Source organism: Danaus plexippus, chromosome 27 (genome assembly GCF_018135715.1).
Source record: "Danaus plexippus chromosome 27, MEX_DaPlex, whole genome shotgun sequence".
In the NCBI taxonomy this organism is placed as follows: domain Eukaryota; kingdom Metazoa; phylum Arthropoda; class Insecta; order Lepidoptera; family Nymphalidae; genus Danaus; species Danaus plexippus.
This window is the reverse complement of record NC_083555.1, coordinates 4,076,827-4,104,098: the sequence shown is the minus strand read 5'-3', so window position 1 is coordinate 4,104,098 and position 27,272 is coordinate 4,076,827. Positions and strand designations below refer to the sequence as shown.

At 31.6% G+C, this 27,272-nt stretch overlaps 1 protein-coding gene across 6 annotated transcripts; it reads right to left on the bottom strand.

Moving 5' to 3' along the window:
- Positions 1-27,097, bottom strand: LOC116775673 (homeobox protein SIX2). 6 transcript variants are annotated; one of them, XM_061525165.1, is made up of 8 exons: positions 26,846-27,097; positions 17,618-17,708; positions 16,455-16,929; positions 7,305-7,515; positions 6,106-6,233; positions 5,740-5,844; positions 3,709-3,767; positions 1-1,223 (listed from the first exon to the last, which is right to left on the bottom strand). In XM_061525165.1, exons 3-8 carry the CDS (start codon positions 16,554-16,556, stop codon positions 1,088-1,090), a joined length of 741 nt encoding a protein of 246 aa, XP_061381149.1. In that variant the 5' UTR covers positions 16,557-16,929; positions 17,618-17,708; positions 26,846-27,097; the 3' UTR covers positions 1-1,087. The 6 variants fall into 6 exon arrangements, with proteins under 6 accessions (XP_061381149.1, XP_061381148.1, XP_061381150.1 ...); XM_061525164.1 differs by lacking the exon at positions 17,618-17,708 and having other exon boundaries at positions 26,789-27,097; XM_061525166.1 differs by lacking the exon at positions 17,618-17,708 and having other exon boundaries at positions 26,810-27,097.
- Between the last annotated feature and the right edge of the window lie 175 nt (positions 27,098-27,272).

Here is a 27,272-nt window from a genome sequence, read left to right as displayed (position 1 = left end):
TTTTGAAACAACACACGTCTGTTTTAAAATACTTAATAACGATTCTAACATAATAAATATACACATTAAATAATGTTACAGGGTACTATTAATTACATTATTACTTTATAATATTAATTTGTCTGGCTGTATGGTGGCGGGCGTGTGGTAGTAGATATTAAAAAAAAAACATTCTGAAGTAACATCAAATTCAAAAAGTATTTATATTATGTATGTGTTATGAATTAATTTTATTTATCACTAAGTATAAAAACAATCTACATATAAAATTAAATAACTACATACATTTGTTACAACAATATTATTTACATTTATTTAATAATTGGCTACAATTGAAATGAAAAGTATTTGAATTAATCATTCGGAGAAATCAATTAATATCAAGTATTATAATATTGATCTGTTAAATATCATATTATGGCAGTATAATTAAAATCTTCAGCTTCGATGAAATGAAAAAAACTTAAGTTGTTCATTATTATTAATTATTACAAGTTCGTGTATTATTTATTATTGCTTTGAAATAATCTTTCAAAACCATTACCTATGATACAATTACATATATTTACAGATTATATTTAATATAAAGAAAATGTGATGTTCACAGAGTATAAATAATGACAATCATTGTATAAATAATGACAATCACAATGTCAATCTCAGACATTATTTATTTTAAAGGTACTCATCTTTAATGAAACATTCTTAATAAAAAGTAATAATTTGGATTTCAAAACATTTCTCACATTTATATTTTTCTAAACCTAAAACAATGTATGTCATACAATTCTATTCAGCCGATATTCATTATTGCTGATAATTAAAATTCTATTGGAAGCGAATTTTAAATTTGGAACGAGACAGGCGGCACATCTGTATGTACTGTCATGAGTGAAGGAGCTCTCATAATCAGATACACACAAGACATTCCAAAATCAAATGTATTCATTTACAACTCGTGACATATGAGGCTGGTGATTTACACATTCCAAATTCAAATTAAAACCTATGTTATTCATATTTGGAACACTAGATGTATAAGTGTAGAGGTCTAGTGTTGGGTGTCGAGTCAGTCGGTGGCGGCGCGTCACGAGTGATGGTACTGTAGGTGAGCGAGCGGGTGTTCGTACAGCGGGTAGAGCGGCGGCGCGTGCGGCGCGGGATGCGGGGCGTCGCTGTCGTCGTCCGTGGAAGAGTCCAGCTGCTTGTCTCCCGGACCGCCGCTGGAAATAAACATTATATTGATATATATAACACGATTATTATATATATATATATATACATAGCTGTATTTTGGGATTTACTTCGCGTATGTCGTTATATCATGCTATAATGAGAGTTGAGTAAATACTAAATCCGAACATTGTTTTACTTAAATGTTTACCCGCGGAAGTCTCACATATGTTGTCGTCTAGATTTATACCGTGGAAAGTAAATTTAAATGAGTTTAATAATATTTTTAATATAATATCTGTTCAATATATATCTGTAATCGGATCCTAGAAGCCGTATCTCGTTTCATGTATCCAGGGTAGTTCAATCAAGCCTGAACGCCGCGAGCCCCCACGTAACACGACACCGACGCCATTTTGTTTTACTTTTTTTTGTTGTTCCATAGACCAAATGGGTTTGGATGTTTGTTTACAGCCTTTTATGAGCTTTTTTATTATTCTTATTACGGATCATGAAATATAAAATAATGTAAATTTCGTATTAATCTCATTAATTTATCATTGACTGTAAATATTATATTTTTTAAGTAATATCTTAATAGACATTACCATAACATTTAGTATGTCTGTCAGTTAAGTAATCAGTTAATGTATAACCATACAACATAACCGGTCATTAGCGAGTTATAAATTTAACTGGGAGATTAAAATAGTTGAGTGACGAATTCATAGAGAGGCCAGGGCCGTATCCAGTTTTTAAATATATTGTTGTTATATTTATATACATAAACAGTATTTTCAATTTTCAAACTTACGTTTCTATTTTTTTTTTTTTTTTTGAAGGTATTCACATTTCAGACGTTTTTGTAAATTTTTCAGAATGTCTTTCTACATAAAAAAAACTTCTAAGTAAAAGTCTAAATAACTCAAAATGTATTTTCTTTGTGTTATATCACTAAAAGAATATTATTCGTTGAATTCATTACAACTGAGCTCTTACAAAATAGAATTATATTTTTTCCATACATATTCATTACAATAATTTAATAGTTTTTATATTAATTGCTATGTACTGATACACAAACGTATAATGATTAAAATATTTTTGTTTGTCTGTCGTACATCGATCTCGTAACTCGATCCAAGGAGGTCCTATATTATTTTTTTCTATTTTTTTTTCATTCCATCTAACGCGTTCATTCAGCCGTTGACTTCCGCTTCATCGAGCGAAAACATTTAGGAATTATAAAATTTTTAACAATACCGGCGCCATCTTGAGACACCCGACACTATACACTAGTTTACAGTCTGTTAGTTTACAATACTCGTGTTTAAATTATATTAGAAAGGAAATAATACCGAAAAGTTCTTAAGCATGAGGTAAGTGTCACAGTCCTTAGGATAACCGCATTTACGGATTACTCTCAAGCTTATAATAAAACTACTTGCTTCCATTAAAACGGCGGTTCCTCATGGCATTAATTTTCATGGACTTACATTATAGTATGTATGGGTGAGAGAAAAATTACAAATAATATATATATACAAAGTGACGTAAAGCCAGATGTATACATATATATATGTGTGTGTAAGTCCGTCCCTGTCCCCGGCGGGCAGATGTCCCGGTGTCAAGTTACATATCTCCGTCTCTGTCTGACGCATGACACGCTCTCACTCCAACAATAGAAACACGGCCAACTTGTAGGAAGTTATTTTAAATTATATAATAACATATAAATTATTCGTTACGATATATATATATAAATATCATTAATAAGTTATTGTATGTTACGGATGGCTCTATTGACGAGCGGTGAGTCCGGGAAACACGATATTATCGAGAACCTCCTCGTTCGAAGTCGGTCTAGTTTAAAAGTGAGCGGTTTAAGAGACGGAACAAAAAATGTTTAACAAAGGAACCCGAATTTTGGTATTTTTTGTTTCCGTGTTTCCAATTCGGTTGTAATTTTTAAGTATTTATGAAATTCAGCGACCGAGGGCGCGTCGCGAGCCATATAAGACGATTTCATTGTTTTATCATAGCTATCATTATTATACATATATTAATATTATTAAAGTTTTATTTAAAAGTGTCCGCGCAGCTTCATAACGGACAAGTTATTTTCTTAACGAGTTTTTTTTAACCATGATCTCTGCTCGTTCTAGTTCTTAATTGACTGAAGACGTTCTTTAAGTGTAACGTATTTACTCACAGATATTTTACGCCAACCTTTCCATCGATATCTGTATGTTTGTTTGTTACTCCTTCACTCAAGAACCACTGAATGTATTTTGATGAAAACATGCAGTAATACAGCTCGTGCTTCAGATTCAAATGTGGGATATAATTAAATCTTAACTTCCACGATGTACGAGCGGGTACACGTCGTACAGTTGTATCCAGTAACATGTTTGATGTCACCGAGGTTTTTTTAACATTTCTATGTCAAACAACATCGAAGTCACGCGGACATAGTCACGGGCAATCACTAGTATCTTATATATATACAGCCGACGTAACTTTTATACAACTCACCTATCTTTGTGCTCGGCCTGTCGGTCGCGTTGTCTGCGATTTTTAAACCAATTTGACACCTGGAAAGAAGTTGAAAATAGCTCTCATGTAATTGTTTTTTCTCTGTATATATTTGTGGTATTGTAAATTAAATAAAAAAATCCTCACTGGCTGGTGATATTGCTTTCTTTGATAGCTTGGAAAAGGTATGAAAATATGCAGACAAATGAATGTAGGGATTAATTTAGGTAAAAAACTCGTATGGTTTGGAAGAAACTGGTAGACAGTCATTTCATAGTTATTTTTGTTTGGTGAACGCAACTAGTGTAAACCAAAAACAGACGTTAATTTGGGACTAAGCACCACGCTTCCTCCTTCCTCATGATCACAGCAAGGTATCAGAATAGTTCGCCAGCGTGTTTCCTTCCTATTATGATTCGTGTGTCTTCAAGTTAAAGTCAATAGACTATTACTGTGATGGTGCGTACATCACCTACAACCAGATTTCCACCTACCAACATGACAGACAAGCACTATCTTATGAATTTAAACCTAAGAAATAAGAATATTTTTGTATAAACTTCGCCTATGGACTCGTTGTGTACCTTAAAATATATGACACTTAAACTGCCACCTCTCAGGATATGGAGAGGTTTATTGTAATATAAAATATTAATTCATTTTCAGTTGACCTTGAGATAATTTTTTGACATTTGTTAATACGAGAGGACTTGACGATAGTGTCTTTGATATAATAGAGTTAAATCCGACAAAAAAAAAAGTTTTCTTGTGTTTCAACAAAAATATGACCATTTACGCAGAATTGTAAGAAAATTGGGAGTTGGGACCTCCTCGTCTGCCCGTGATCACGGTTGCTGCAAAGTAACCGAAACGTCGGGATTATGTAGTTTTTAAATAATAAAATCCGCGAGTTGGGACTCAGTCGTTTTAAAAAAAATGTTTTTCTAGACTGAATTATGGGATATTTAGTAAAGGAAGAAATATTTCAGATAACAAAATACTTGTTAATATATATGTGCCTGGTTTTAATGATGCAATGTTATTTACAAATGTCTCTATTAACGTATTCATGAAGACGTATCCAAAAATGTTATGGTATTTTTGGAATAAATTCTATAGTAATTCAGAATACCAGAAAAGTCAAAGAATGTTTCAAGTTTAACTGTCGCTGTGATTTGGGATAAAATTCAATATGTTTGTAAATATAGACACATAGCTTATACTAATAGAAAGGACTTTCTATTGAGACGAGATATCGGGTACAAAAATTACTTACAAATGTTTTCTTAGTAGACGGAGACAATATTGGATTAAAAAAAAATTGTCTGTTTTCGCCTTTAAGTTCTGTATAATCCTAATTTATGCCAAAAATCTCCTAAATCTATCGAAAAAGGTTAAGGACTGCAAAAAATTTAACAGTTAATATTAGATGGGCTACAAACAGTTGTACGGAGGTTTTGATGGACAGCGAGGAAAATACGTAGAATGTCTTCGTTTATTTGGTACGTTGTGAATTTTTTTGTGGGTCTTAGGAGACTTTTTGTATTTCTGTAAACACATAAAGAACTTTCACTTCCGTAGCTAGAGCTGAGGGTGAGATTTTTTACCAGTTGGAACATATTCAACTAGTCTTGGAAATGTAGCCATAGCAGTCGTACGACGGAAAAACTATCAGAATTATTGTAACGCGTGGTAACTATCGTAGGAGTATTCAGCTTTGACGACAAAAAAATATATACTTCGATTCTAGTATTGTGTTAAGTTCCTAATTTGTCAAGTAGATTTTTTTTCTTTAAAATTGTAAGCAATAAATTGTGAATCATCAACATGGACAAGGTGCCGGCGGAACCTGCTTCACTTAGTTTTTCAACGAGACTATACTAACTTAAAGTGTACAGTCATCCTGTACTAGCTCCAATTGTTTATGAGTTGGGCTATTTTTGAAATTTAGAAATTATTTTTTATTAAGTTTCTACATTTATATATATGTGCGGTTTATTCATCATATCTTTAGTGTACCCTACCACCTACCTGAACGGTGGTGAGTCCCGTGGTCTCAGCCAGCTCTCTCTTCTCCCGGGGCGAGGGATAAGGGTTGTGGAGGTACCAGTCCCTTAACACTGAACGAGACTTCTCCTAAAAAAACGAATTATTTAGTTTAAATAAAAATGTTTCCAAAAAGGATCTAAAGTTACGACTGATATAAAATAACTTTTTCTATGACCAATAAAATATATAGCTATATATAATTTATTATATTTCTTTGAACATTTATGTTATTTATTATTAGATATATAAATTAGAATACATATAAGGTTTAATGTAATAATTAATATGTACTGATAATGTTCATTAGTACGGTATACACTAGTCAAATGTGTATCTACCCTCACATACCTTAAAACAATACGACGTTTCCTCTCCATCCCATATTGTTCTCGGTAGTGGGAACTTGCGCCTGACCCTGTACTTCCCCACGGCGCCCAGAGGACGACCTCTCAGACGTTCAGCCTCCATGTAATGTGCTGTGAGGTCACTTACATTACTGCCATATATCATTACTAAGGTCAAGCCACGAAACTGAGCCATCAAATCAGAATACCCTTATAGCATTATGGTCACATTATTTACGGATTTACGTATTGCAAATGTTTTAGCCACAATGTTTCTCCATAGAAACTGTAAGCGTGAATGTTTAATAAAATAATATTCGACCATATTTCTCTTTGACAATGTACAGTTGGACTGAATTCAGTTACGTGTAGTGCCTATACCAGTGGTTCCCAACCTTTTCTTCACTAGGGACCACTTTGTATTATTTGTTGTTGGGACCACAATGTAAAAGAAAAATAAAGTGAATGACTAAGAAAATTAACCTTAATAAAAAAAACTCAATGTATTTCGTATCAACAAAAATATGTTATTAAGACATTAATAAAATTAAAAAGAGTTTTGAATTCGTTCGCGGACCTGTTTTTGAATCCGGCGGACCTGTTTTTGAATCCGGCGGACCACTGGTTGGGAACCACTGGACTATACTATTAGTTTAATACGAGCTTTTGTAAACAACATTGTAAAGTATAAGTTCATTAAAATATTTTAGATACAATAATGATCATGTCATCAGTAAGAATTAGTTCAGAGATCATTTAAATGATCTACATAACTCACAGTCCCTCAGCCTGATATATGCAAACAAACAAACTATTCAGTATTAGAATATAGATCGTGGCACAAGTAACTTTAAATTAATGTTATGTATATTCGTTTGTCTTTAAAGGATTTTAAATTAATGTAAATATAAAAAAATATATGTTTTTAGTCGTTTTAATGAAATATCATTTGCATTCAGTGATACATTTTTGATAAAATATACCGATCCTGTCTCGAGGCAAGCGAGCAAAGTCGTTGTCGAGAACTAGTGTTTCAAATTATGAATAAATTTAACTGAAAATTTACAACACGAAAATTGGTGCTGACATTTTAAGCGGACATTAACTATTAGTTCAGGGTTTTTGTAACAGATCTCATGTAACAATTATTTATCTTAAACAAATCTAAATTAGTTATATCATATAAGCTAGCACCGCACTAACCTTTTAACCAGAGGTTTTGAAGCTTGGCGTGGTTGTGTGCGCTGAAGTTGTGTGATTCCAGCAACCTGTACAACTCTTTAAAGTTACCGCGGTGAAAGGCGACCATGGCTTTAGCCTTCAGAACTGATTCGTGAGCGTGGAGACGCTCACAGGCCGGCAACGACCATAGGAACCTGCCCAGACGTTCAATATTACCGGCCTGCTGGAGGACCTGTGGATATAATGATCGCAAGAAGTTACGGGTGTTTGCATAAAATGTTGTTTCAAATTTAAACCAATGTTGAGGTGAATGCTTAAAGAAAATTCGGGTAGAAAATATAGTTTACGAAAATATCGACAAAGCAGTATTAAAATCTAAAGTACGGAATATCAAAGTCCAATTTCCTTCCAAATAAGCCGTCCGTTCTTAACTCGTGACAGGGAAAGCTCACATCTGATTATAGATAGATTTTAATATAGTTCTGCAGCTATAGATGTGTGAAATTAATTTTTATATTGAACTTGTATACAAATCAGTAAACAACCACAATTTTTTATAGATTAAACGAATAAAACTGAACTTATTAATGTTAACTTATTTTTTAAATGTAAAAAATATAATAAGAATTTGAAACTAAACAAAATAAGTCTAAGAAACAAAAGCGAGTAATAAATTTAAATATATTTTTTATATAAATTATTAGTATTTAAGTAAGTAATAATTAAAAAGTTAGCTTTAACAACTACTACGAAAATTAAATAAAAATAAGAAAAATTTTAATTTTCTTAAGTGTTAAAATAATATTTTCGACAGGCAAAACTTCGAGACACAACTGGTGTTACACGAAACACATAGACAATTTTGTTTATAATTTAAAATCTTATTATTTCTCTAAATTATAATATTGATAGCTATAACTTATACAAGTTAATTTAATTATATATTAAAAACATTATTGATAGCATTGTGTTGTAGTTAAGATGTTTTAATAAAAAAAAATTTAAATGTTTCCCGTATATCAGACGAGATGAAACTGATCTATCATCTCCGCTGTAAATAAAAAACTATATAATAATAATGACACGCGCAGCATCCGAAAAGTTTAGTATCATTTAAAGCGTACACGCGAGAATCTTAGATATCATTATATTGTATATTACAGTTAAATTTAACTGGTTATTACTAAGTTATTGATGTTCCTAATACATCTATAGTTTAGAAATAACCCATCGGAATATTAAGATGCAAATATTATTCTTACTGCAAGTGTTGCAACGATTCGTTTTCCACTTTTCATTCATTAAGCTACGTTAATACTATACTATAAGATTTATTTATGCAAAACAGTTAACGCTCCGTATGTAGTGTGACGATCCGAACTTGTGGTAGGCATGTCAAATACAAACGGTTTGAGGTTAGTTAGTATCTACAAGTGATAAACTGGTTACTGTCCGTGTACAGACGACGGTTTAAACTCATGGTAGGGATACTCATTTGACACAATGCCTGTTTATAGTCAAATCTTATTTAAATACGAGTAAAATTTTATATATATATAAGTATGTATGTGTAAATATTTCTCAGAACATTGTTGGGTGGCAGCAAACATCGTCTAAACAAACAACGTAGATGCCAGTCGGTTAATTTTTTTGCGAAGTCAACATTTGCGGTGTCCGTTGTAATAATATTTTTGAACGTGCAGAATATTAAATCCCTTTCATCAGTGGAATGGATGAAGTTCTGCTAATCTTTCTTAGTCCTCATCGTTACTTTTGGATGAATTACAAAAAAATAGCAACAATTTGTTGGGAGTCTTGCATGTTAGAACGACACGTGAACAATTTTTTTTCTAAACTTATAAGGCTATAGATAATGAAGTTTCTTACAGAAAATATAATGAAGAATATTAATTCCCATTTCGTTTCGTAGTATATTTTTTTATCAATCGCTTACAGGTCAATGTTATTTGTCGACATTAATATAAACTACGTATTACTCGGGACTCTACTTTCTTATAGGTAAAGCTAAATCATGTCAAGAGGTGAACAGAAACGCATCATAATTTAACATGAACAAAAAACTGAACTTTACACATTTTTTTTTTCATTTCTGACAGTTATATCTTCCGGATAATATTCTATCGGTAACATATTTCGATTCGGCACATCACTAGTGACAATCACGAAAGTCTTTCAATATAAGATACAAAATACATTTAACCATATAATTATTATTACAGCGCACCTTATTACGACGTATAATTATAACTATCTACCCTCGTTGTATGGAGGCCATAAATATGATGAATATAATTAAAATAACTGTCAGTCAATATCAAGGGGGTGATGATAATGGGAACTTATGAGTAATTTGGATGTCATCACTTCTGACAGATGAAGATTATTTTTTTTATTGTTTGTTTTTCAAGCACTGGGCGTACAGCATACAGCCAAATAGATTTTTTAATGTGTATAGACGTTTATTACATATAATTAAGAATAATTGTACGCCATTTTATAAATAATTTTACCTTGATTATAATGAATTTTAAAACAATTTTTTTTAAATGCTTGTTTTAATAAATTCAATCAGGGCTTTTAAAAAAATAATATTAAATTATTGTAGAATATTTATTTAGACAAAAAAATATGCGATTTTTTTTAATTAACTTAAGATTTATAAGACTTTATATATCAACTCTTTTTGTTTGTGCACATACTATTGAATCACATATATATTAGTTAATTTTTCCATGTTTAATTTAAAATGACTCCCCCTTATTAAACTCTAAGTGCATGTACAATAACATTATCTATAAACCATTCTTAAAGCTGAACACATTATAGTAACACTATAGGGGGTCATTAGGGACCCTTATCTCGTTATTTTCGCCACGAATTAGTAACAGATACGGGGGGTACAGGTGACTGAAGTGGAGCTGACTCTATTTTGTATAATTAATATATGCAGTATAGAATAATGAGGATGTTCGTATGTTAGTTTGTTGCTGTTAAATAGGTAGTTAATAAATGTCCTAGAAATAGAGTATCGCTTTTAAAAAATCATTTAATACAAAGAAATCCCGTCAATTTTGAAAAATATTTGACAAAAAACATCATCGAATTCAAAAAAATAAAAAACAATGTACTAATTTTAACATCGACTATGGAATTTATAAAAGATTGTTTGAATTGTTATACTAGTCCGTTGATTATGGCTTTGGTCGCATATTAAACATTGAGACGCTCTTTACCGTTCCTATAAATCTTCATTCAATTTCTCGAAAATCCTTAATCAGACCCTGACTTTGTTACAGCAACACCACCTCAGAGCAATGATCTTTTCAAGTAAAGTAATAATTTTGAAAATAGGACTTCAATTGAGTGAGTAACAGCGTAACAAACGTATAGTTGAACAGAGAAGTATCTCGTTTTTGGATCTTGTATTATGTAAACTAGTCTTTATTTTTGGATCTTGTATTATGTAAACTAGTCTTTATTTTTGGATCTTGTATTATGTAAACTAGTCTTTATTTTTGGATCTTGTATTATGTAAACTAGTTATTATTCTGTGATACAAGATTAAAGCATTCCTGATTGTTTCACTTGTGAGGATATTAAATGTCTGTTACGAGTTCTACCGTTACGATTTTAATGTAATTTTCATGTTGCGTAGCTTGCGATTCTTTGTACAAATCGATGTATGTTTGTCACTCTGTAACGGAAAAGCTACTGAATGTATTTAAATGGAAAGCGACATTATACAGCTCTTCTAACAGAATAACACATCTAGAAATTCAGTGTACCTAGTTCCCTCGGTAACATAACAAAAACTATAGGTGTCGCCACCTATTAGTTAGCATACTCGTAAGCGGACGAATCCGAATTATATACTAGTATATTAAATAAGAGCCTTTATATTAGATTCCAGTAAAGCCACAGTCGCCGGGTATCCTTGGCAACGAGTGTATCAAGTTTCAGGGGCGGGACGGTTTGTTTGAAGGGAGCTATCCGCTAAATGATATTTACTTTGTACTCGGTGCTGGCTTGGTTGGAGCCCTGAATTAACTTCGTCCCAGTATAAAGTATAAATACAATAAGATTATTATATAGATTTGTTCGTTGCTTTTAACATAGAATAATTTTAATGAAACGGATATCATCAGATCTAACTTAACTGTTTCTGTAACTTTATCTGTTATCTTAAGCCGTCTTCTCGATGTTATCCGTGTTTGGGACGAGTCCTCCAAAAATATAGATTTTTTGTATTGGAATAAAATGTCAATGATTTAAATCAATAATGGCTACAAAATCTATTCCAGATAAATATCTAGATAATCTGGTACGTCTAGAAGTTTTGATCAAAGGATAATGATTTTAAAAGGACACGTCGCGATCGAACGTAGAAACTTTTTAAATGATAGTATCAATATGGTATAATGTACATATGTGTCTCAAATCGAAAACTGTCCGTGTTTAGTGTATCAATGAAAACACATGGTACGGCAGTTTACTGCTGGACATAGACCCCTCTCATGGCGCACCGTTTAGTCGAAGCTCCGGCTATACGAATCCAGTTTCTGTCAGGAACCTTACGCAGATCATCGCTTCATCTGGCCGAGCTGCTTACAACGCACGTCAGCCCATATGCGGTCCAGCAAACTGCCACTTCGACATGCAAGCCCGGAGAGCTACGTCGGTTACTTCGGTTCGTTGGCGGATGAAGTCATTGCGAATACGATCCGCCAAGGAGACTCCGAGCATAGCTCGTCCAATGGCTCGCTGAGCGACTTGTAGCTTGTAGATTAGACACACCGTCAGTGTTCACGTTCTGACATTCCAGGTTAGTACAAGCAGGACGCACTGGTTGAAAACCTTCGTTTTCAGATTTTGAGGTACCTAATGTTGACGACAAGATTTGACGAATCTTTCTGATTAATGCTCAAGCCAGCTGAATCTTCCTTCGACATCCCTCTCGAAGTTGTTTCTGTTTGGCTGTACAAGTTGCCCTAGATAATATATTCGTGACCAAGATTTATAGTATTGATTGGCTCTGGCGTGACACGATTATTGAACGTGTTTAACTCGGATCAACGCGTTGTAAGGAATAATTTTGAGGATACAATATCTCCTTGCCTCAACCCCGGATGCAGACGGATTGGTCTTGTTTGACTGCTCTAAATATGGGCTGGTATTGCGACTTCGTTATTAAGACCTCCACATAACGTTCGTGTACCTGGCATCGAAGCAAGCTGTGACGAAAATGTGAACAGCCCCTCCATTTCGAGGAAGTTGACGAGCATTTGGCAACTATAGCCGTATGTTTGTCCACACTAAAATTAAAGTCCATGACGACGCTGAAGTGAGCCTTGGTGGTGTTGTGTAAGGCTTTAGTCATGTCTGCAAACACCTTTCCTATTTCTTCTTCTGAGTGCATAGACTTGAATTATAATTTTTTGCTGTGTATCTTTTTGATAATTTAATCAGAAGATATTACCAGAAGACAATTAGGGCTCGGTTAGAGATATAGTTATAGCTCCGAATATGAGGGAAATGAGGAAATCGATTCCTTCATGGCATTGTAGGGAACATGACGGCAGGCAGCTCAACAAGTCCCGGTTGGCGTACCTGAACCTACCAGTTGTTGGAGGGGTGACTTCCTGGTAGGCCTCTGAACTAAAAGTTATGTATTAATATCTAAGTACGTTTAAACATACGTAAATGTGAATTAAATTATAAAGTAAAACATTTAAACAATTAAATTAAAACACAAAATAGTATTAAATAAAGAGATCTAAGATTTTCGCGAGTATTCATTTAAATGAAACTAGTGTCATTCGGATTTACTACGCGGATTTTTATTATTTAAAAACTACATAATCCCGACGAGGACACCTCGTCTGCCCGTGATCACGGTTGCTGCAAAGTAACCGAAACGTCGACATTATGTAGTTTTTAAATAATAAAATCCGCGAAGTAAATCCGAATAACACTAGTTTCATTTAGTATTAAATAAAATTAATATTAAATGAAAAATACGTAGTGTCTTAAAAATATATTGTCTGAATTAAATTAGTTATTCAACATATATTAATAATAAAATAATTTTTCTTTACACGTTTCATCTACAGCAGCTAACAATCATCACACCAAACGAGATTACTTCGCATGAATACAATTAGTTTGGAATTTTAGAAAGGGAGTCAAACAAAATAAAATTTTCATATAAAACAACAACATTTAAAATAATAAAATAAGATCCAGAGCAACTAGCTTCGGACAGAAATGTTTCTCGATACGGTATTTATTTTAAAGATGATAATAAAAAAAATCTCCAGATTTATTTATTTTTTGTATGTTTCATGTCGATCGGCTCGTTATCAGTCACACAGATTTAAATTTCGGATGCTGCATTAAGAAACAACCACAGTCCGCTCCACAATAATATTGTGTAATACATTCAGATGCAAGATTCAAGATTCAAATTAAAATCTGAATCTAGACCCGAATGATTTTAAGGAACAGTGGTATTAAAAACTTTTATGTCTGAAATCTCAATGTTATAGACATTAAATGGAAAGATCTGTGTAATAGATAATACCGCTACTTAATTTATAAACTTGCACAGTAAATAGTATTTGAAATTTATATGATATGTATTTATCTCTACTACATTACATCCATTGATAGCTGGACTATGTAAGATTAAGGACTTTTAATATTTAAGACTTTAATGTAGACATTAGTCTAATTTCACTGTTATTTTAGAGATTAGGTCCAAAAACTGACGTTTCCACTTAAGACTCAGATGCACTTCAGAACTTTATTTTCTTTTTACCTTTATATTTTAATATATTAATATATTTACGTTCAAAATTTATATTTCCATTACATATTACGTATATTTTAAATTTCGCTGCGAGAGACTTAATTTTAATATATAAAAGTGTCTCAAAGACGGTGCCCTGAGGGACACTCGGAGTCGGGCACGCTACGAGCACTGTTTACTTAGGACAATCATCATTAATGACCAGCCATCCGTATCACAAGAAGAAAACTACTTAAACTGGTTTACAACTCCACAGTACGTAGAGTTAATAGTTAAATTACGTACCAATAAGTAATAATACTCGTGACTTACTCTATCAAAGGCTTTATAGAAATCTATAAAATATAATTTGTACATATTATTTTTATTTCTGTGTATTTTATATTAAAATTAAATACACTATAAACATTTGTATATTCCAGTTCATTAGTATCTATGATAATTAATAAAAAAAATAATAATTTATAAGTTAATTCTGAATAAAAAAAAAAATGTGAGATTTATTTTTAATTCCTATATATCAATAACTCCCTTATTTACACAGAGTGTTGTTTATAACAGATATTTAATTAATTAATAGTACTTGCAAATAAATATTTTGTACATCTACATATAAATTCGATAATTCACTATTCAAATAGTTTAATAGAAATTGAATATTTCAATTTAATCTTTTTTGTTATATATATATTGATATATTTTTAGATATTTTATTTATTCATGATCTGTTCACGAGTTAGTCTACTTGTTTACGGTAGGGATGAAGAGAATGACATCAACTTCTAACTTCAGTTTTACGAGAAGTAATTTAGAATTGTTTTATTGTAATCAAAAAATCATTTACAAACAAACATAACAAATATTATTGTAGTTAGAATTAAGCATTTTATTGAGATAAGAAAACTGCTCTGAAGTGGAACGAGTGTTTATAATTAATATTTACAGCGCATTGCATTGTTTTGTCTACGGTCACTGTTTTTAATGTGATTGCTTAGCTTACTGTTACAGATTGTGTAGGCGAAGTCACATCTCGATGGGAACGGAAGTGCTTTGAATTCTGATGCAGGTGATGATGAACCTAATGATGATGATGAACCTGATCATGGACTTAGACGTAAACACACCGTGCAACTTAAATAATATATATATATATATACATTTCGATTTAAGTTTTTATATGTGAAATAAAAATATTTTTTTTTTCAGACGGACTAAGTAATACGCCCCCTTCTTCATCATGATACATCATCATGATCACAGCAAGGGAATAGTTTCTTGTGAACGTGTGTCTTCTTCTTATTATAACTTGTGTGTCTTCAAGTTAGAGCCAATAGGTTGTACTGGGATGGTCCGCTCGTCACCTACAACCTCATTTCCACGTATCAACAAGTGGAATGACCTTTTGTACTATCAAGTCAAAAGTAATATATATATATATATATATATATATATATATATATATATACCAATATGAGTAAGTCGTTTTTAACCTTTTATTTATTTTATTGTTAAACTATTTAACGTGAAACTGTAGGTCTTTAAGTTAGAAGGGAATACTTCAAAACACTACACCGTATGTGTCAGTTTTATGAGGTATAAAATTCAAGTTATAATTCGTATGATGTTTAGATTAAAAATATTTTAAAGATTTTATCCTTACTACAAATACCCATCGTCTAGCTACACGAGCAGTTTCAAGGTTTTTAATATATTAATTATCATCAAGTGGACGTTTTGACTCATACTAAGGTTACTATGGATTCGACACCCCGTCTCTTATAATAAAATATAATAAACTTTTCTTTATAAAACATTATTATGATATAATAACAGAATTTAACAAAAAAGTAGCATATTAGGTACGTATTTTAATTAAAAATCCCAACTAGTTAATTTTTTAGATAAGTATAGCTTGCGTCTAGGTTATTTGATCCGAACTTTCAATTCCTTTGCAATAACCGTGATCAGTCGACATGAAAGTGTCTGTCGGTAAGTCTTGTTACGTGTCACCCACTGCGAACGATATCTTAGAACGAAATATTAAGTCGTTTAAAGTATCAAAAACTCCGCCCTTAAAAGTTAAATTCTTAAGTCATCATGACGAATGGTAATAATGAAAAGACTATACACGTCTATATTTAATATGATAATTAAACATAGAAGATATTATCACATCTACGTATAATAAAAATGTCACGTATATACCTACCTACCTAAATTTTATAAAATTATTAATATTCTAAGGACAACGGATATAACGAGTGCTAAAAGATAATGTTATAGAAAGTGCTTCTTTAAAAGCTCATAGCGACAGTGTCATTGCATGTAGAGCGTGATCTCACCTCACAGACACAGGCGACCTGCTCCTGTGTGAAGCCGAAGCTCGGCAGGGGGTCCCTGGGAGGGCTGGCCTCCCGCTGGGCCCACTCCGGCCCCCCCAGCATATCGAGGTGTTCGTCACCCGCCACTTTGACGAATTACACTTGCACCACCAACAGTTTTGTTAATACTAAGGATACGTTTTAGTTATATTGTTGCGTTAGGACACTGTAACACTTTTCACTTGCACTTTCATATAAGATCATAGGTCATCACAGACTCGTTTAGTTTAGTTTCAGATAACTTCAACACTAACTTTATCACGCGACTCCGGTTATATTTCGTGCACTTGTATTATTTGTTTGTTGTTTAAATATTTATTCTCTCTTCGTTTAGTTTCTGTGTCTTTGTTCCTTTCAATATATGTATATTTTTAAACCTTCGCTCTTGTTTTCCTCTTTTTTCTCATTTTAGTTATCCGCTGACTTTGTTGTTTACCTGAAACACATTTTTCCTAATGTTTAAACAACAATAACGATATATAATGTTTTTTTTTGCAGCATACATAAATAAATAAATATATATATATTAATTTATATTTATATATAAATTTGGTATATTTGGTTATTATTAATTTAAGTCTCTAATTTCAATACGATCCTTTCTTTAAATGATCTCACTAGCCTTAGAACATGACTCTTTCTATTGGTATCCCTGTTAACGAGCTATAAACTATCCCATATTCTTCTTTAACATATTATTAACATCCATAACAAATTACATCAATATCGGTCTAGCTTTTTGATGGCAGAACTTTATCAGACAAAGAGACTCCTTAATATATTTACTAACTTTTGCCTAAAATTTATTCTAGTATTGTGTTAAAGTTAAATTTCCGGTAAAAAGAAACTTGTGCTTAAAATATTACATATATATTAACTGGTAGCGACCTCTGTGGAATATGTCGCTAAACTTTGAAACAAATACAACTATTACGAAATATGTCCCTGAGAAGTACACAGTATAAAGGCGTAAGTTATAACGTATAAGTAGAATTATAATATTTGTTAATCTAAAGCACGAGTTACTTCATTGTAAAGTTTCAGTTCAGTAGTGTTTTTGTGATAGAGAAAACATCCTCGTAAACTACCCCATTTATAATATATATCACAAGTCATATATTTACATTTCTTATACACTTATATTTTTTAAGTTGATCACCATCAGTGCATAGCTTCTCATAAAATCTATTATTTTAAAAATGGGTAGGTATCTACCTACATAAAAATATTATAAAAATTATATATATGTATATATACTTTTTTTTCTTATTTTTACGCTAAAATATATTATATATTAAAATGTAGTGGATAGATGAGGAGTACCGAATTTCTGTGTTTTCATTATAAAGTTGTAAGGAATAAGGATCCAAATACAATGTTTAAAAACTTTCACACGCTTGGTGTTACAGTAATGTTAGTAGCAACGTATCATAAGAAAGTGGAAAAACGTCTTCAGTTTGTGATAAATATGATCTGATAGTCCACATAGTGTCCGAACGTAGAGACGATGGAACTTAGAAGTAATAAAAGAAAGAAGTGGAAGAGATCCTGACTGAAACCAAAAGATGTTATCTCGGAATGAAGATAATGCCTAGGATCATGTCGAGTTTAAAAATGGCTTAGGACTTGTACCCTATAGGATATAGCTGGACACTTCTTAAACTATAATTTATTTAAATAGATTGGAACAATAAAAAGATATTTTCAGATAAGGAAATTTTGCATTTGAGCAAAATTTTAACAAACAAAATGGTGCTACGTAGAGTGAGAGCTCTAAAGAAGACTTACATTTTATTAATCGAGTACAAAGAAAGCATTGTCAAACTGTAGTGATGCTTTGATGATCAGACAGATATGAAGGAGCGAGTGACATCACTGTGATGAAAGTATCAGATAATCAGCACATCATTATTGAGAAGGTAGTTACAGCTCTAAACATCACCACGTTCAATCATAAAGAATGAGCCTTTCAATGAGGCTCTTAAGTCGTAAGGCGGAACATCATCAGAGCTGAACCCTGAACGAATCCACTGGATTATGAATAGATAAGTCACATTCATAGTAATAAATATTACGTAGTTTAAAAATATATTAGGTATATATTTATCATAGTAACGATATTTAGAGCCTAAGTACTTATATAAACACCATCTGTGCCCTGCCACGCGTCGCTGTGAACAACAAAAGACAGCATATATTTTATTGAAGTTTAACTCTTGAATATTTTTAAATTTTCCCATTGTTTGTGTACATATAGAGGCCATCTGGTTTTCCGTTACGGGAACACATAACATACAAAACCATGTGAAAAGCTATCCACATCCAAATCTGGACGCACGTTTGTAAAGTCGACCTCGTGCTTTGTTAACTGTGACTGCTAAAGCCAACCGAATTTGGAATTGCAATCTTTTAACTTGAAATTATCGGTCGGGATCACGGGGATTCGAGGAACGAGGACATCTTCACCTATGAAAGGCCCCGTTAAAATCTTTGAGTCCACTATATTGTCCACTATTTTTTAACTGTAGTCGTGTGTCGTGGCAGAGTTTTGGCTGGTTAATGGCGCACTCACGTGTATGTTAGTGCCGTAAAAAATAGATAAAAAAAATCCTTGAAGCCTGTTTTACAGCGTTTTAAAATTTCAGCTGAATCGATGCAGAAAATTTTTAGTTTTTTAAACATACACAAAGCAACTTAACATTTTATATATTTAGAAATAAGAAGTATAACAAAGTGAAATGCTGTTATCAATTACATAATTATATTAATAAAGAAACGCTATCTATCTTAGTTTTAAAGTGAAGCCGGTAAATATGGATCACATTGATACAAAAATAAAACTATGCTCCAGCGAGAGCATCATGAAAATTTGTTCAGCCGTTTCAACGATTCAAATAAACAAGAAAACGGATATATAAAGAAATAAGTAACGCTGTGTGTTCAAAATAAAGTATTAAGTAAACGTAGGCTTTACATAAATACAATGAAAAATGAGATTTAAATTTAATTAAAAAAAATAAATTATCTTCATATATTCTGAATTAAAGCATGTTTTACTTCTCTATGAAAAGTTCTCAGATCGTTTTCACTAGACTGTATATTTAATAAATAGTAAGAAGAAAGTTAAATTTTCGAATAAATAGGTACACATTTACTATTTGGTAAATAGTAGTTATCATCGTCATCATCAGCCTATCGGAGCCCACAGCTGAGGAAAGGCCTCTTCTCACATGGAGAAGGTTAGAGCATTAATCACCACGCTTGCTCAAGACGGGTTGGCGATTTCAATAGTAGGTATGTTCACCTACAATACCGTGGAGAAGATCTTAAATAACATTGTTTCACATATATTAAAATAATTCTCAGTTTAAATTAATCTTCACAAATGGTAGTGGTAGTGGATCGGAGGTAAATGCGAGAAAAGACTACAAACTATCTGTATTTAGTCAAACCATGCAAAACTCATGGTAAACCAGACATAGACTTGAACGTAGTCCAACATGAGGCGACCAAGGTAGACGACAAATCATTTTACTATCAGACAAGAATCTAAAACGCAATCAATTCGGGTACAGTCATTTTTATAGTCCAGATACACTCACGTACGGGAGGATACAGATCAATGTAGAAAATTATACCCTATTACAATATTATAGAGTTGTTTTACTGTTTCTATTGTTTAATATGAATAGTCTGTATGTGTGTGCGCGCGTGTCTATGTGTGTGTATGTATGTGTGTCTCTGTGTGAGGGTCGGAGGGTCCCCATGTTAAATGTGTGGTGTTTTAAGTAATTTTTATCATCGACACGATCTAGACGGGCCTCCTGTGAAATATGGAACTTAAGTTTTAGGGATGGGACAGTTATTATATCGATATTGTATTTAATGTTCGTAACAAAATATTGCTGTCTAAATAAATACCTCTATTAATTTCTTTTAGTTATAATATTATTACATCATTAATCACTTTTGTATAAATCAAATGATTATATGTTTATTTATAGACATACAAACATGTTTTATGCTAATATATTATAATGTGACGTCGTGATTATTTTAAATTAACATTTAAATGATAATTTATAAAAATCATTTAAATAGTATCTATCGGCATACAAATGTGTAGAATATTAAAATATATTGAAAAATCATATAAATTTATATCAGTTTTGGTAACAGTAATAACCAAAATACTATTAAGAATAGCTACATTTGATGTGGGTATATAAAAGGCATTGTGTAGTTCTGCTCGATATCAGTTTAATAAAATATGCCATAATATATACAAGTTAAAATTAACTGAGAAACATGAAATATAATAACATTTTAAAAGACAATATGGATGTTTAATGACACGATAAATACTATTAAATGGAACTTGGAAAATATATGGAATTATAAAAATTTTAAAATATACCAACATAGCTAAATAAAAAAGGTTTTTTTTTGGAATTTATAGAGATTAAAATTAATACTGATCACAACCAATTATGAAATTATGAAAAATATCTTGGACAAAATTAGAAAAATGTGACAAAAACTAATAAAAAATGTAAACATTATTAATATATATAACAAGAACGAAATAACATCAAGAGTGGTGATTAATGCTCTAACCTTCTCCATGTGAGAAGCTTTGCTCAGCAGTGGGTTCCCATAGGCTGATGATGATGAACAAGAATCGAATTTAAGAGCTCTAAAATGTCAGCTAACATTAAGGTATTTCCTAAAGCACTTAATGTTTGTTCATAACTAGAAGCGGGCATCAAACCTGTGACTGTCACACCACCCAATCATCATTACCACTGAGCTATCGTGTCACATATAATTAAATGTTTGTTTCATTAAATATGTCTTGCGGAAAAGACCTACTTGAAGCCGATTACATTTTAAGTTTTATTATAAAGTGACCTAACTATAAACTAACATTGTATGTAAATTACGTTTCGATTAAAAATAGTGTTGTTTACTTAATTTTTTATTTTTAATACATTTTTATTTCTATTATCTGAACCGAATCGTGAAAACCTGGCCTCGCTCCAATGAGGTCTTAAGTCTCATTTGTCAACCGAATATTTAAAATTATTTCGTTACATATTCTTTATATCCAGAAGTTAGCGACTTCTACAGGTCATCGGTTACGCACCAGCTATTTCTGGTTTAGATTATTTTGAAGCTTCTATTTCAAGACTTCTGTAACACGGGTGGAACGGCTTTAACAAAATAAACATGGTGCCTTTATACGTTATATATTAGGATTTCTTGAATTTGATAACTATATAATACAATAGTTTTATTATTTTCAAATAATATTTGATATAATAGTAATGAATATGCCTATATGAGAGTCATCGACACAGTCCCACCCCTAGAGGGCCACGTGTCGCGATGTTATCGTCGTCAGCTGTAAAACACAAGATTTATCGACAGATTACTGCGTCGATAACGCCGGATCACCTCACTATTAATGATCCTCTGCTATTTCAAGTATTCCCATTTGTATACAACGGTGACTTTTAGTTTGTTTTTAACCGAACAGTTTATTGATATTTTTGTTAGTTAAGTAAAAACCATAGTTTTTATGGTTTTAATAATTAATGTCCAATATAATTTAGTTCTAGTCTCGACTTTTTATATATAATGATTAAAATATTAGTGAGTGGATGGGATTGTAAAATTATACATTAAAACATATTCATTGTTATTTATACTATGATTATAACGTGGTTTCTTTTCGATCCTTGGTAAGCCTGAACCGATTTTAATGCAACTTTCACTGAATCAGAAATTCTGTACCAAAATGCTATTAATCCAAAAAGTATTACCTAATCCTCAACATTACATACAAACTGATGATTTAGCTTCAGCGTCAATACATTTCTCAATACCATACTATAAGAATTATCTTCACGGGCTTTGCGAATAGAATTGAGAGTCAGGGATAAATATATAGTGTGTTAAAATAACATATATGTTAACTAACACTCAGGTAAATATATATACACATATATAGTGTGTGTCAAGTGACTTCATATACAATACAACCGTCCTGACATCCTTGTATGGTGATTTGATGAGAATTCTCGAATAAAACACGGCCGTTAAACAATAAAACATATTTGATAATTGATTTTAATGTTGTGTGTAAGTCATCAAAACGTGGTCACTAGTTACTGCGTGGATCACAAACATACATACACCCACACATACTTTTCCAGTAGGTAATAATATAAGTAGGATTTATATAATAGTCTCTATGTACCTAGTTAAAATGATAGAGGTCTACATTTGGTAAATGGTAATGGTAAATAACTTCATATTTCTGTATATAACTTTATCTAGCTGTGACTATTGACTAACTAGTCAACAGATGTACTCGCATCACGACAAAAAACTTTCAGTTTTCAGTCATTAGCTATATTTTAATGAAAAAAATATTTTTACGATATTTTCATTGAATATACAGTTAGAAGCTTCAAGCACCGCGTGTTCAGCGACGTGTGTACATTTTTTTGTCAATGTTTCAAACAACACGGACTAAGTCATCGGTTAGATATTAATAAGAAATAAACGTACGAACAAAGCCGAGTGAAACAGCTATCAAGATAATTCAAAAATGAAGCATCCGCCGACTTGAGGGGCAAAATCTATATTATACTGTAACATCTCGTAATGTATGCTAAAAGTGTATCAATGAATAAATTATTCTATTATAAAAGTTATTATATATATATAACATTTTATATATATCAATGCCTCATCAATTAGGCACTAGTTACGAAATAAAATTATGGAACAGTCAATATTGACTAAGAACTTAACCGATGTACTAACTAAGTTAACCCTAAGTTTGAATCGTCACTAAATACGGAGCGTTAACTGTTTACCATTCGTAAATCTTATCACATTATAATGTGAAACGGAAAACGTAAAGTAAGCAGTGTGACGAGACAAACTTGTAGTAGGTATACCGAATACAAAATACACAATATAGTTTGTATGAAACCATATATAGGGTGTCCCAAAATTAACGCAAGATTGCGTTAATTTTGATTAAAGATAATCTTGCATTAATTTTGGGACACCCAATATATAATTGATGCATTCACCAAGCGGGATCCGAACCTTAGACCTACCCTCAAACGCGTTGTATTCTGTCTGCACCATATTAGTGGAGCATAACGTCAATGACATCGGAGGTGCTTGTGACGTCACACACGAAAATATCCGAAGATCAACATTATACATAATTTAAAATTTCGTATTTTCGTACATATGATATTGTTATAGAGTTTAATTTCTTGATTATATTGAAACGATAATGCTTGTCTTATTATAAATGTATGTTTGTACGCGTGTACCCATTACACACGAAAATTATGAATATCTGAATTTGGGTTTTGCACGTATGTTTTCTCTTATATCTTCTGTATGAAGTAATGATTTATAAAATACACATAGATAATCAGTTTCTTAGTTAAATTAAATGTGATAAAAATAAATTTTATTCCAACAAGAATTAATTATTAACCGGCCCAGCGTGAATCATAAGAAACCATTTTTGGTTGCTTGGCTACTTTAACAAAATAAATAATAATAATAACATTAAGTTAAAATTATAACGATTATTTTACGAGGATTTCAGTTAAATATTCAACAATATATGCTTATACAATAACGTACGTACTTCCCTACATCTGTGTTACTCCTAAACGGAAACCTACAATTGATTTTCAACCCGACTATTTATGTTAAAGCAATCATAAAACACTATATCATATATTGGTATATTAACAAAGTTTTTAATTGTACAAGAAAATATATTATTATGCTTATGTTAATAGACAGTTTTTAAAAACTTTAATATGAAATAAATATTTTGCACGTGGCTCGAGCCATTTATACAGCTTGGTATAAATTACAGCTTATGTCCTACTCTCATATCTAAACAACGTTACTGTAGATTTTCATCAAAATCGGTCGAGTCATTTTTGCGATATTCAGCAACAAACATCCGCACAACCAAACAACCGACCTTCATATAAACAATATAAGCAGGTGTTTTCCATCATGTTATTAATCATCAATCGTTATTAAAACGCAGACGGAGACGCGGGTAAGGTCTTGTATCACATGCGCGGTATGCGATGCCCTTATCGGAGCCATCGGAGATGACATCTACACAATCAATGTATAATTAGAGGGCCCTTGACCTTACACGGTCGTTAATTAGACCCCCGCGGAGAATTAACGGCCCTGTAGATAATATCAACGTTCCGCACAGCTTTCTTTATATTTCGTTGATATATTCAAGTTTCTCGAACCATGTAGTTATTTTTAACCGATTGAATGGAAAAATAGGTAGTGCTGTTTTAGCTCTATGTTTGTTTTTTCATTAGTAACTCCTAAGTTATATATTTTTTCTTAAAATCATTATATTACTAACTATCCCGTTATAACATTTTTAATAATTAATTGCTTATCCTATATATATATATATATATATCTAATATATATATATATATATAGATATATATATATATATATATAGATATATATATATATATATATATATATATATAGATTATTATTATTCATTAAAAAGTCCTACGTTTCCGTTCCGTATGTCTAATATTGTAATTCTTTTATCAACGCAAGCTTTTTTTTATTTTTTCATATCAATGTATTTGAATTTCAAATTAGTACATAGTACAAGTATCAGTAGTATGTCTGAACAAATTATGATTAAAGTTGATAGCAATATACGTTGATTGTATCAGAATAAAACAGTAAGAGAGAGGAGCTTCGACGGTGGAGGTGAGCGTTTAACGCGCGTTAGATAGGGGCCCTTAAACCTACACCTGGGTCGCAGGTCCCAGGCACTGTTGAAGCTCTTCTCCATACAACGCGATGGACCCGGCACACGCACTATGAATCCATGGAATGATGAGAAGTTTCGTCTCCTATTACTCCATTTAAATAACAGGTGTTTTTAAATACCGTATAAGTTCAGTCTAGAGTGTATTAAGTCTAGACCGTGTTTAGTCTAGTCACGTGACACATCAAGAGAATCTTCTAGATTAAAACCGTCGCTGACCGTTCAAGGAGACATTACATTATCAAGCTATTTATTTGTATTTTCGTTTATAATCTATAAATTAGATAATATTAAATATCTTTACTGTTATGAAAAATATTTATTTATAATATATTAATATCGAATATTAACTTCACCCATATAATTGATTAAGGAGTAAGTATAATGGTTCGAATTAAAAACAAAATGGCGGATAAACACGACATAATATGCGAGCTTCACTATCATATTTTTTCAGCATTTGTCTTTTTCTATACTTATAATATTTATTTTATAAGGTATAGAAATTATTGTTAGTGCTTTTTCTGTATAAACCAAAAAAAGTAATAATTAAACTATTACCTATGGATTTATTTCAATTAATTACCGTATATACTTCGTCATTTTTAATAATTCAATAGTTTTATATAAAACATTTTTTCTGTCTTATATTTCGTTCACCATAATCTTTTTTAATAACACGTATAAATTCGAAATCCTACAAATTGCACATTTAAATGTTAAATTTTTTTTGCAGTTAAATTATTTTTTGTTACAAATATCTCTAAAACTAATCACAAAACTACTAACAACAAGAGACGCTGAAGTAATTAATATTAAGCATATGTGATTTTACAGAAATATGTTTTGAATTAAAATAATATTTATGTGTTTGTCTCGTTATAATATTCGCCTAAAGTGCTTTCTGATGATAGCAATACTCATCATTACGGCATTTGGAAGACATTCAAACTACTGCTGAGGAAATAGGACATAACTAAAAGGGCCGCATCAATAACAAAAACTTATAGTTACAAATATATATATATATTTGTATTAAATAAATTTAGTATTAGCACGAGAAGGAATCGAACCAGCCGCCTTTAGATGAACCTACCGTCGCTAACTTAAATGAGTTTTATTGTAGAAGGATAAATTAATTCTAGACGAAATTTTTAAATTATTTTAAGTCTGTTTTTATTGATCATTCAAATTAACAATAAACTTAGCTTTTAAATATTTTACATATTATTTAGAGTCTTTCTTTAAAACCTAGGCTATTACTGAATATTTCTCTAATTGAAATTTAAGCTTTATTTCAATAAATAAATGTTATTATATATATTTTATGGTGCGATTTAAATATAAGTATAGGCAGTATATCTTCAAATTCTCCATATAATCTATATAACTCAAAGAAAAATGAGAATAACTGAACTAAATATATAATATGTCCTACAAAGATCGCTCAACATTATAAGGAATTCACACTCACAGCAAGTCTAAATTAAGAACATCTCGCAGCTTTAACAAGCTAAACTAAAAATAAAATATCGTCAGCCACAACCTATATACAGTCCACTGTCAACTCTAAAACATTCAAACATTACTGTTTACTCGCGTTAATCGCAAACACAACACTACAAATAATATTATCACAAAATATTCGTTATTTTACACTTAAAAACTTCATACGAACACACACGTCTAAAACCGTTGAGAGCATAAATGGTACTAGTTTGAATCGAACTCCTGTTCTAAATCCTGATTGGCCGAACCGTATAACAGACGTCGAATCGACCAATGGTTTGTTTTTGGTCATCGGAACGTTGACGCCTCCCATTGGCTGTTGTTTGAGTTCGCCATTTTCGAGATTGTGAAACAATTGGGACTCAAACTGGGCGTATTTAATGTAAATTCGA

Coding starts and splice junctions, on each gene's coding strand:
- LOC116775673 (XM_061525164.1), bottom strand. CDS start 16,556: ATGCTGGGGGGGCCGGAGTGGGCCCAGCGGGAGGCCAGCCCTCCCAGG. Junction 6,234..7,304: donor TCAAAACCTCTGGTTAAAAG/GTTAGTGCGGTG, acceptor GTGACCTCACAG/CACATTACATGGAGGCTGAA. Junction 3,768..5,739: donor CGGGACTCACCACCGTTCAG/GTAGGTGGTAGG, acceptor ACTTCTTTCCAG/GTGTCAAATTGGTTTAAAAA.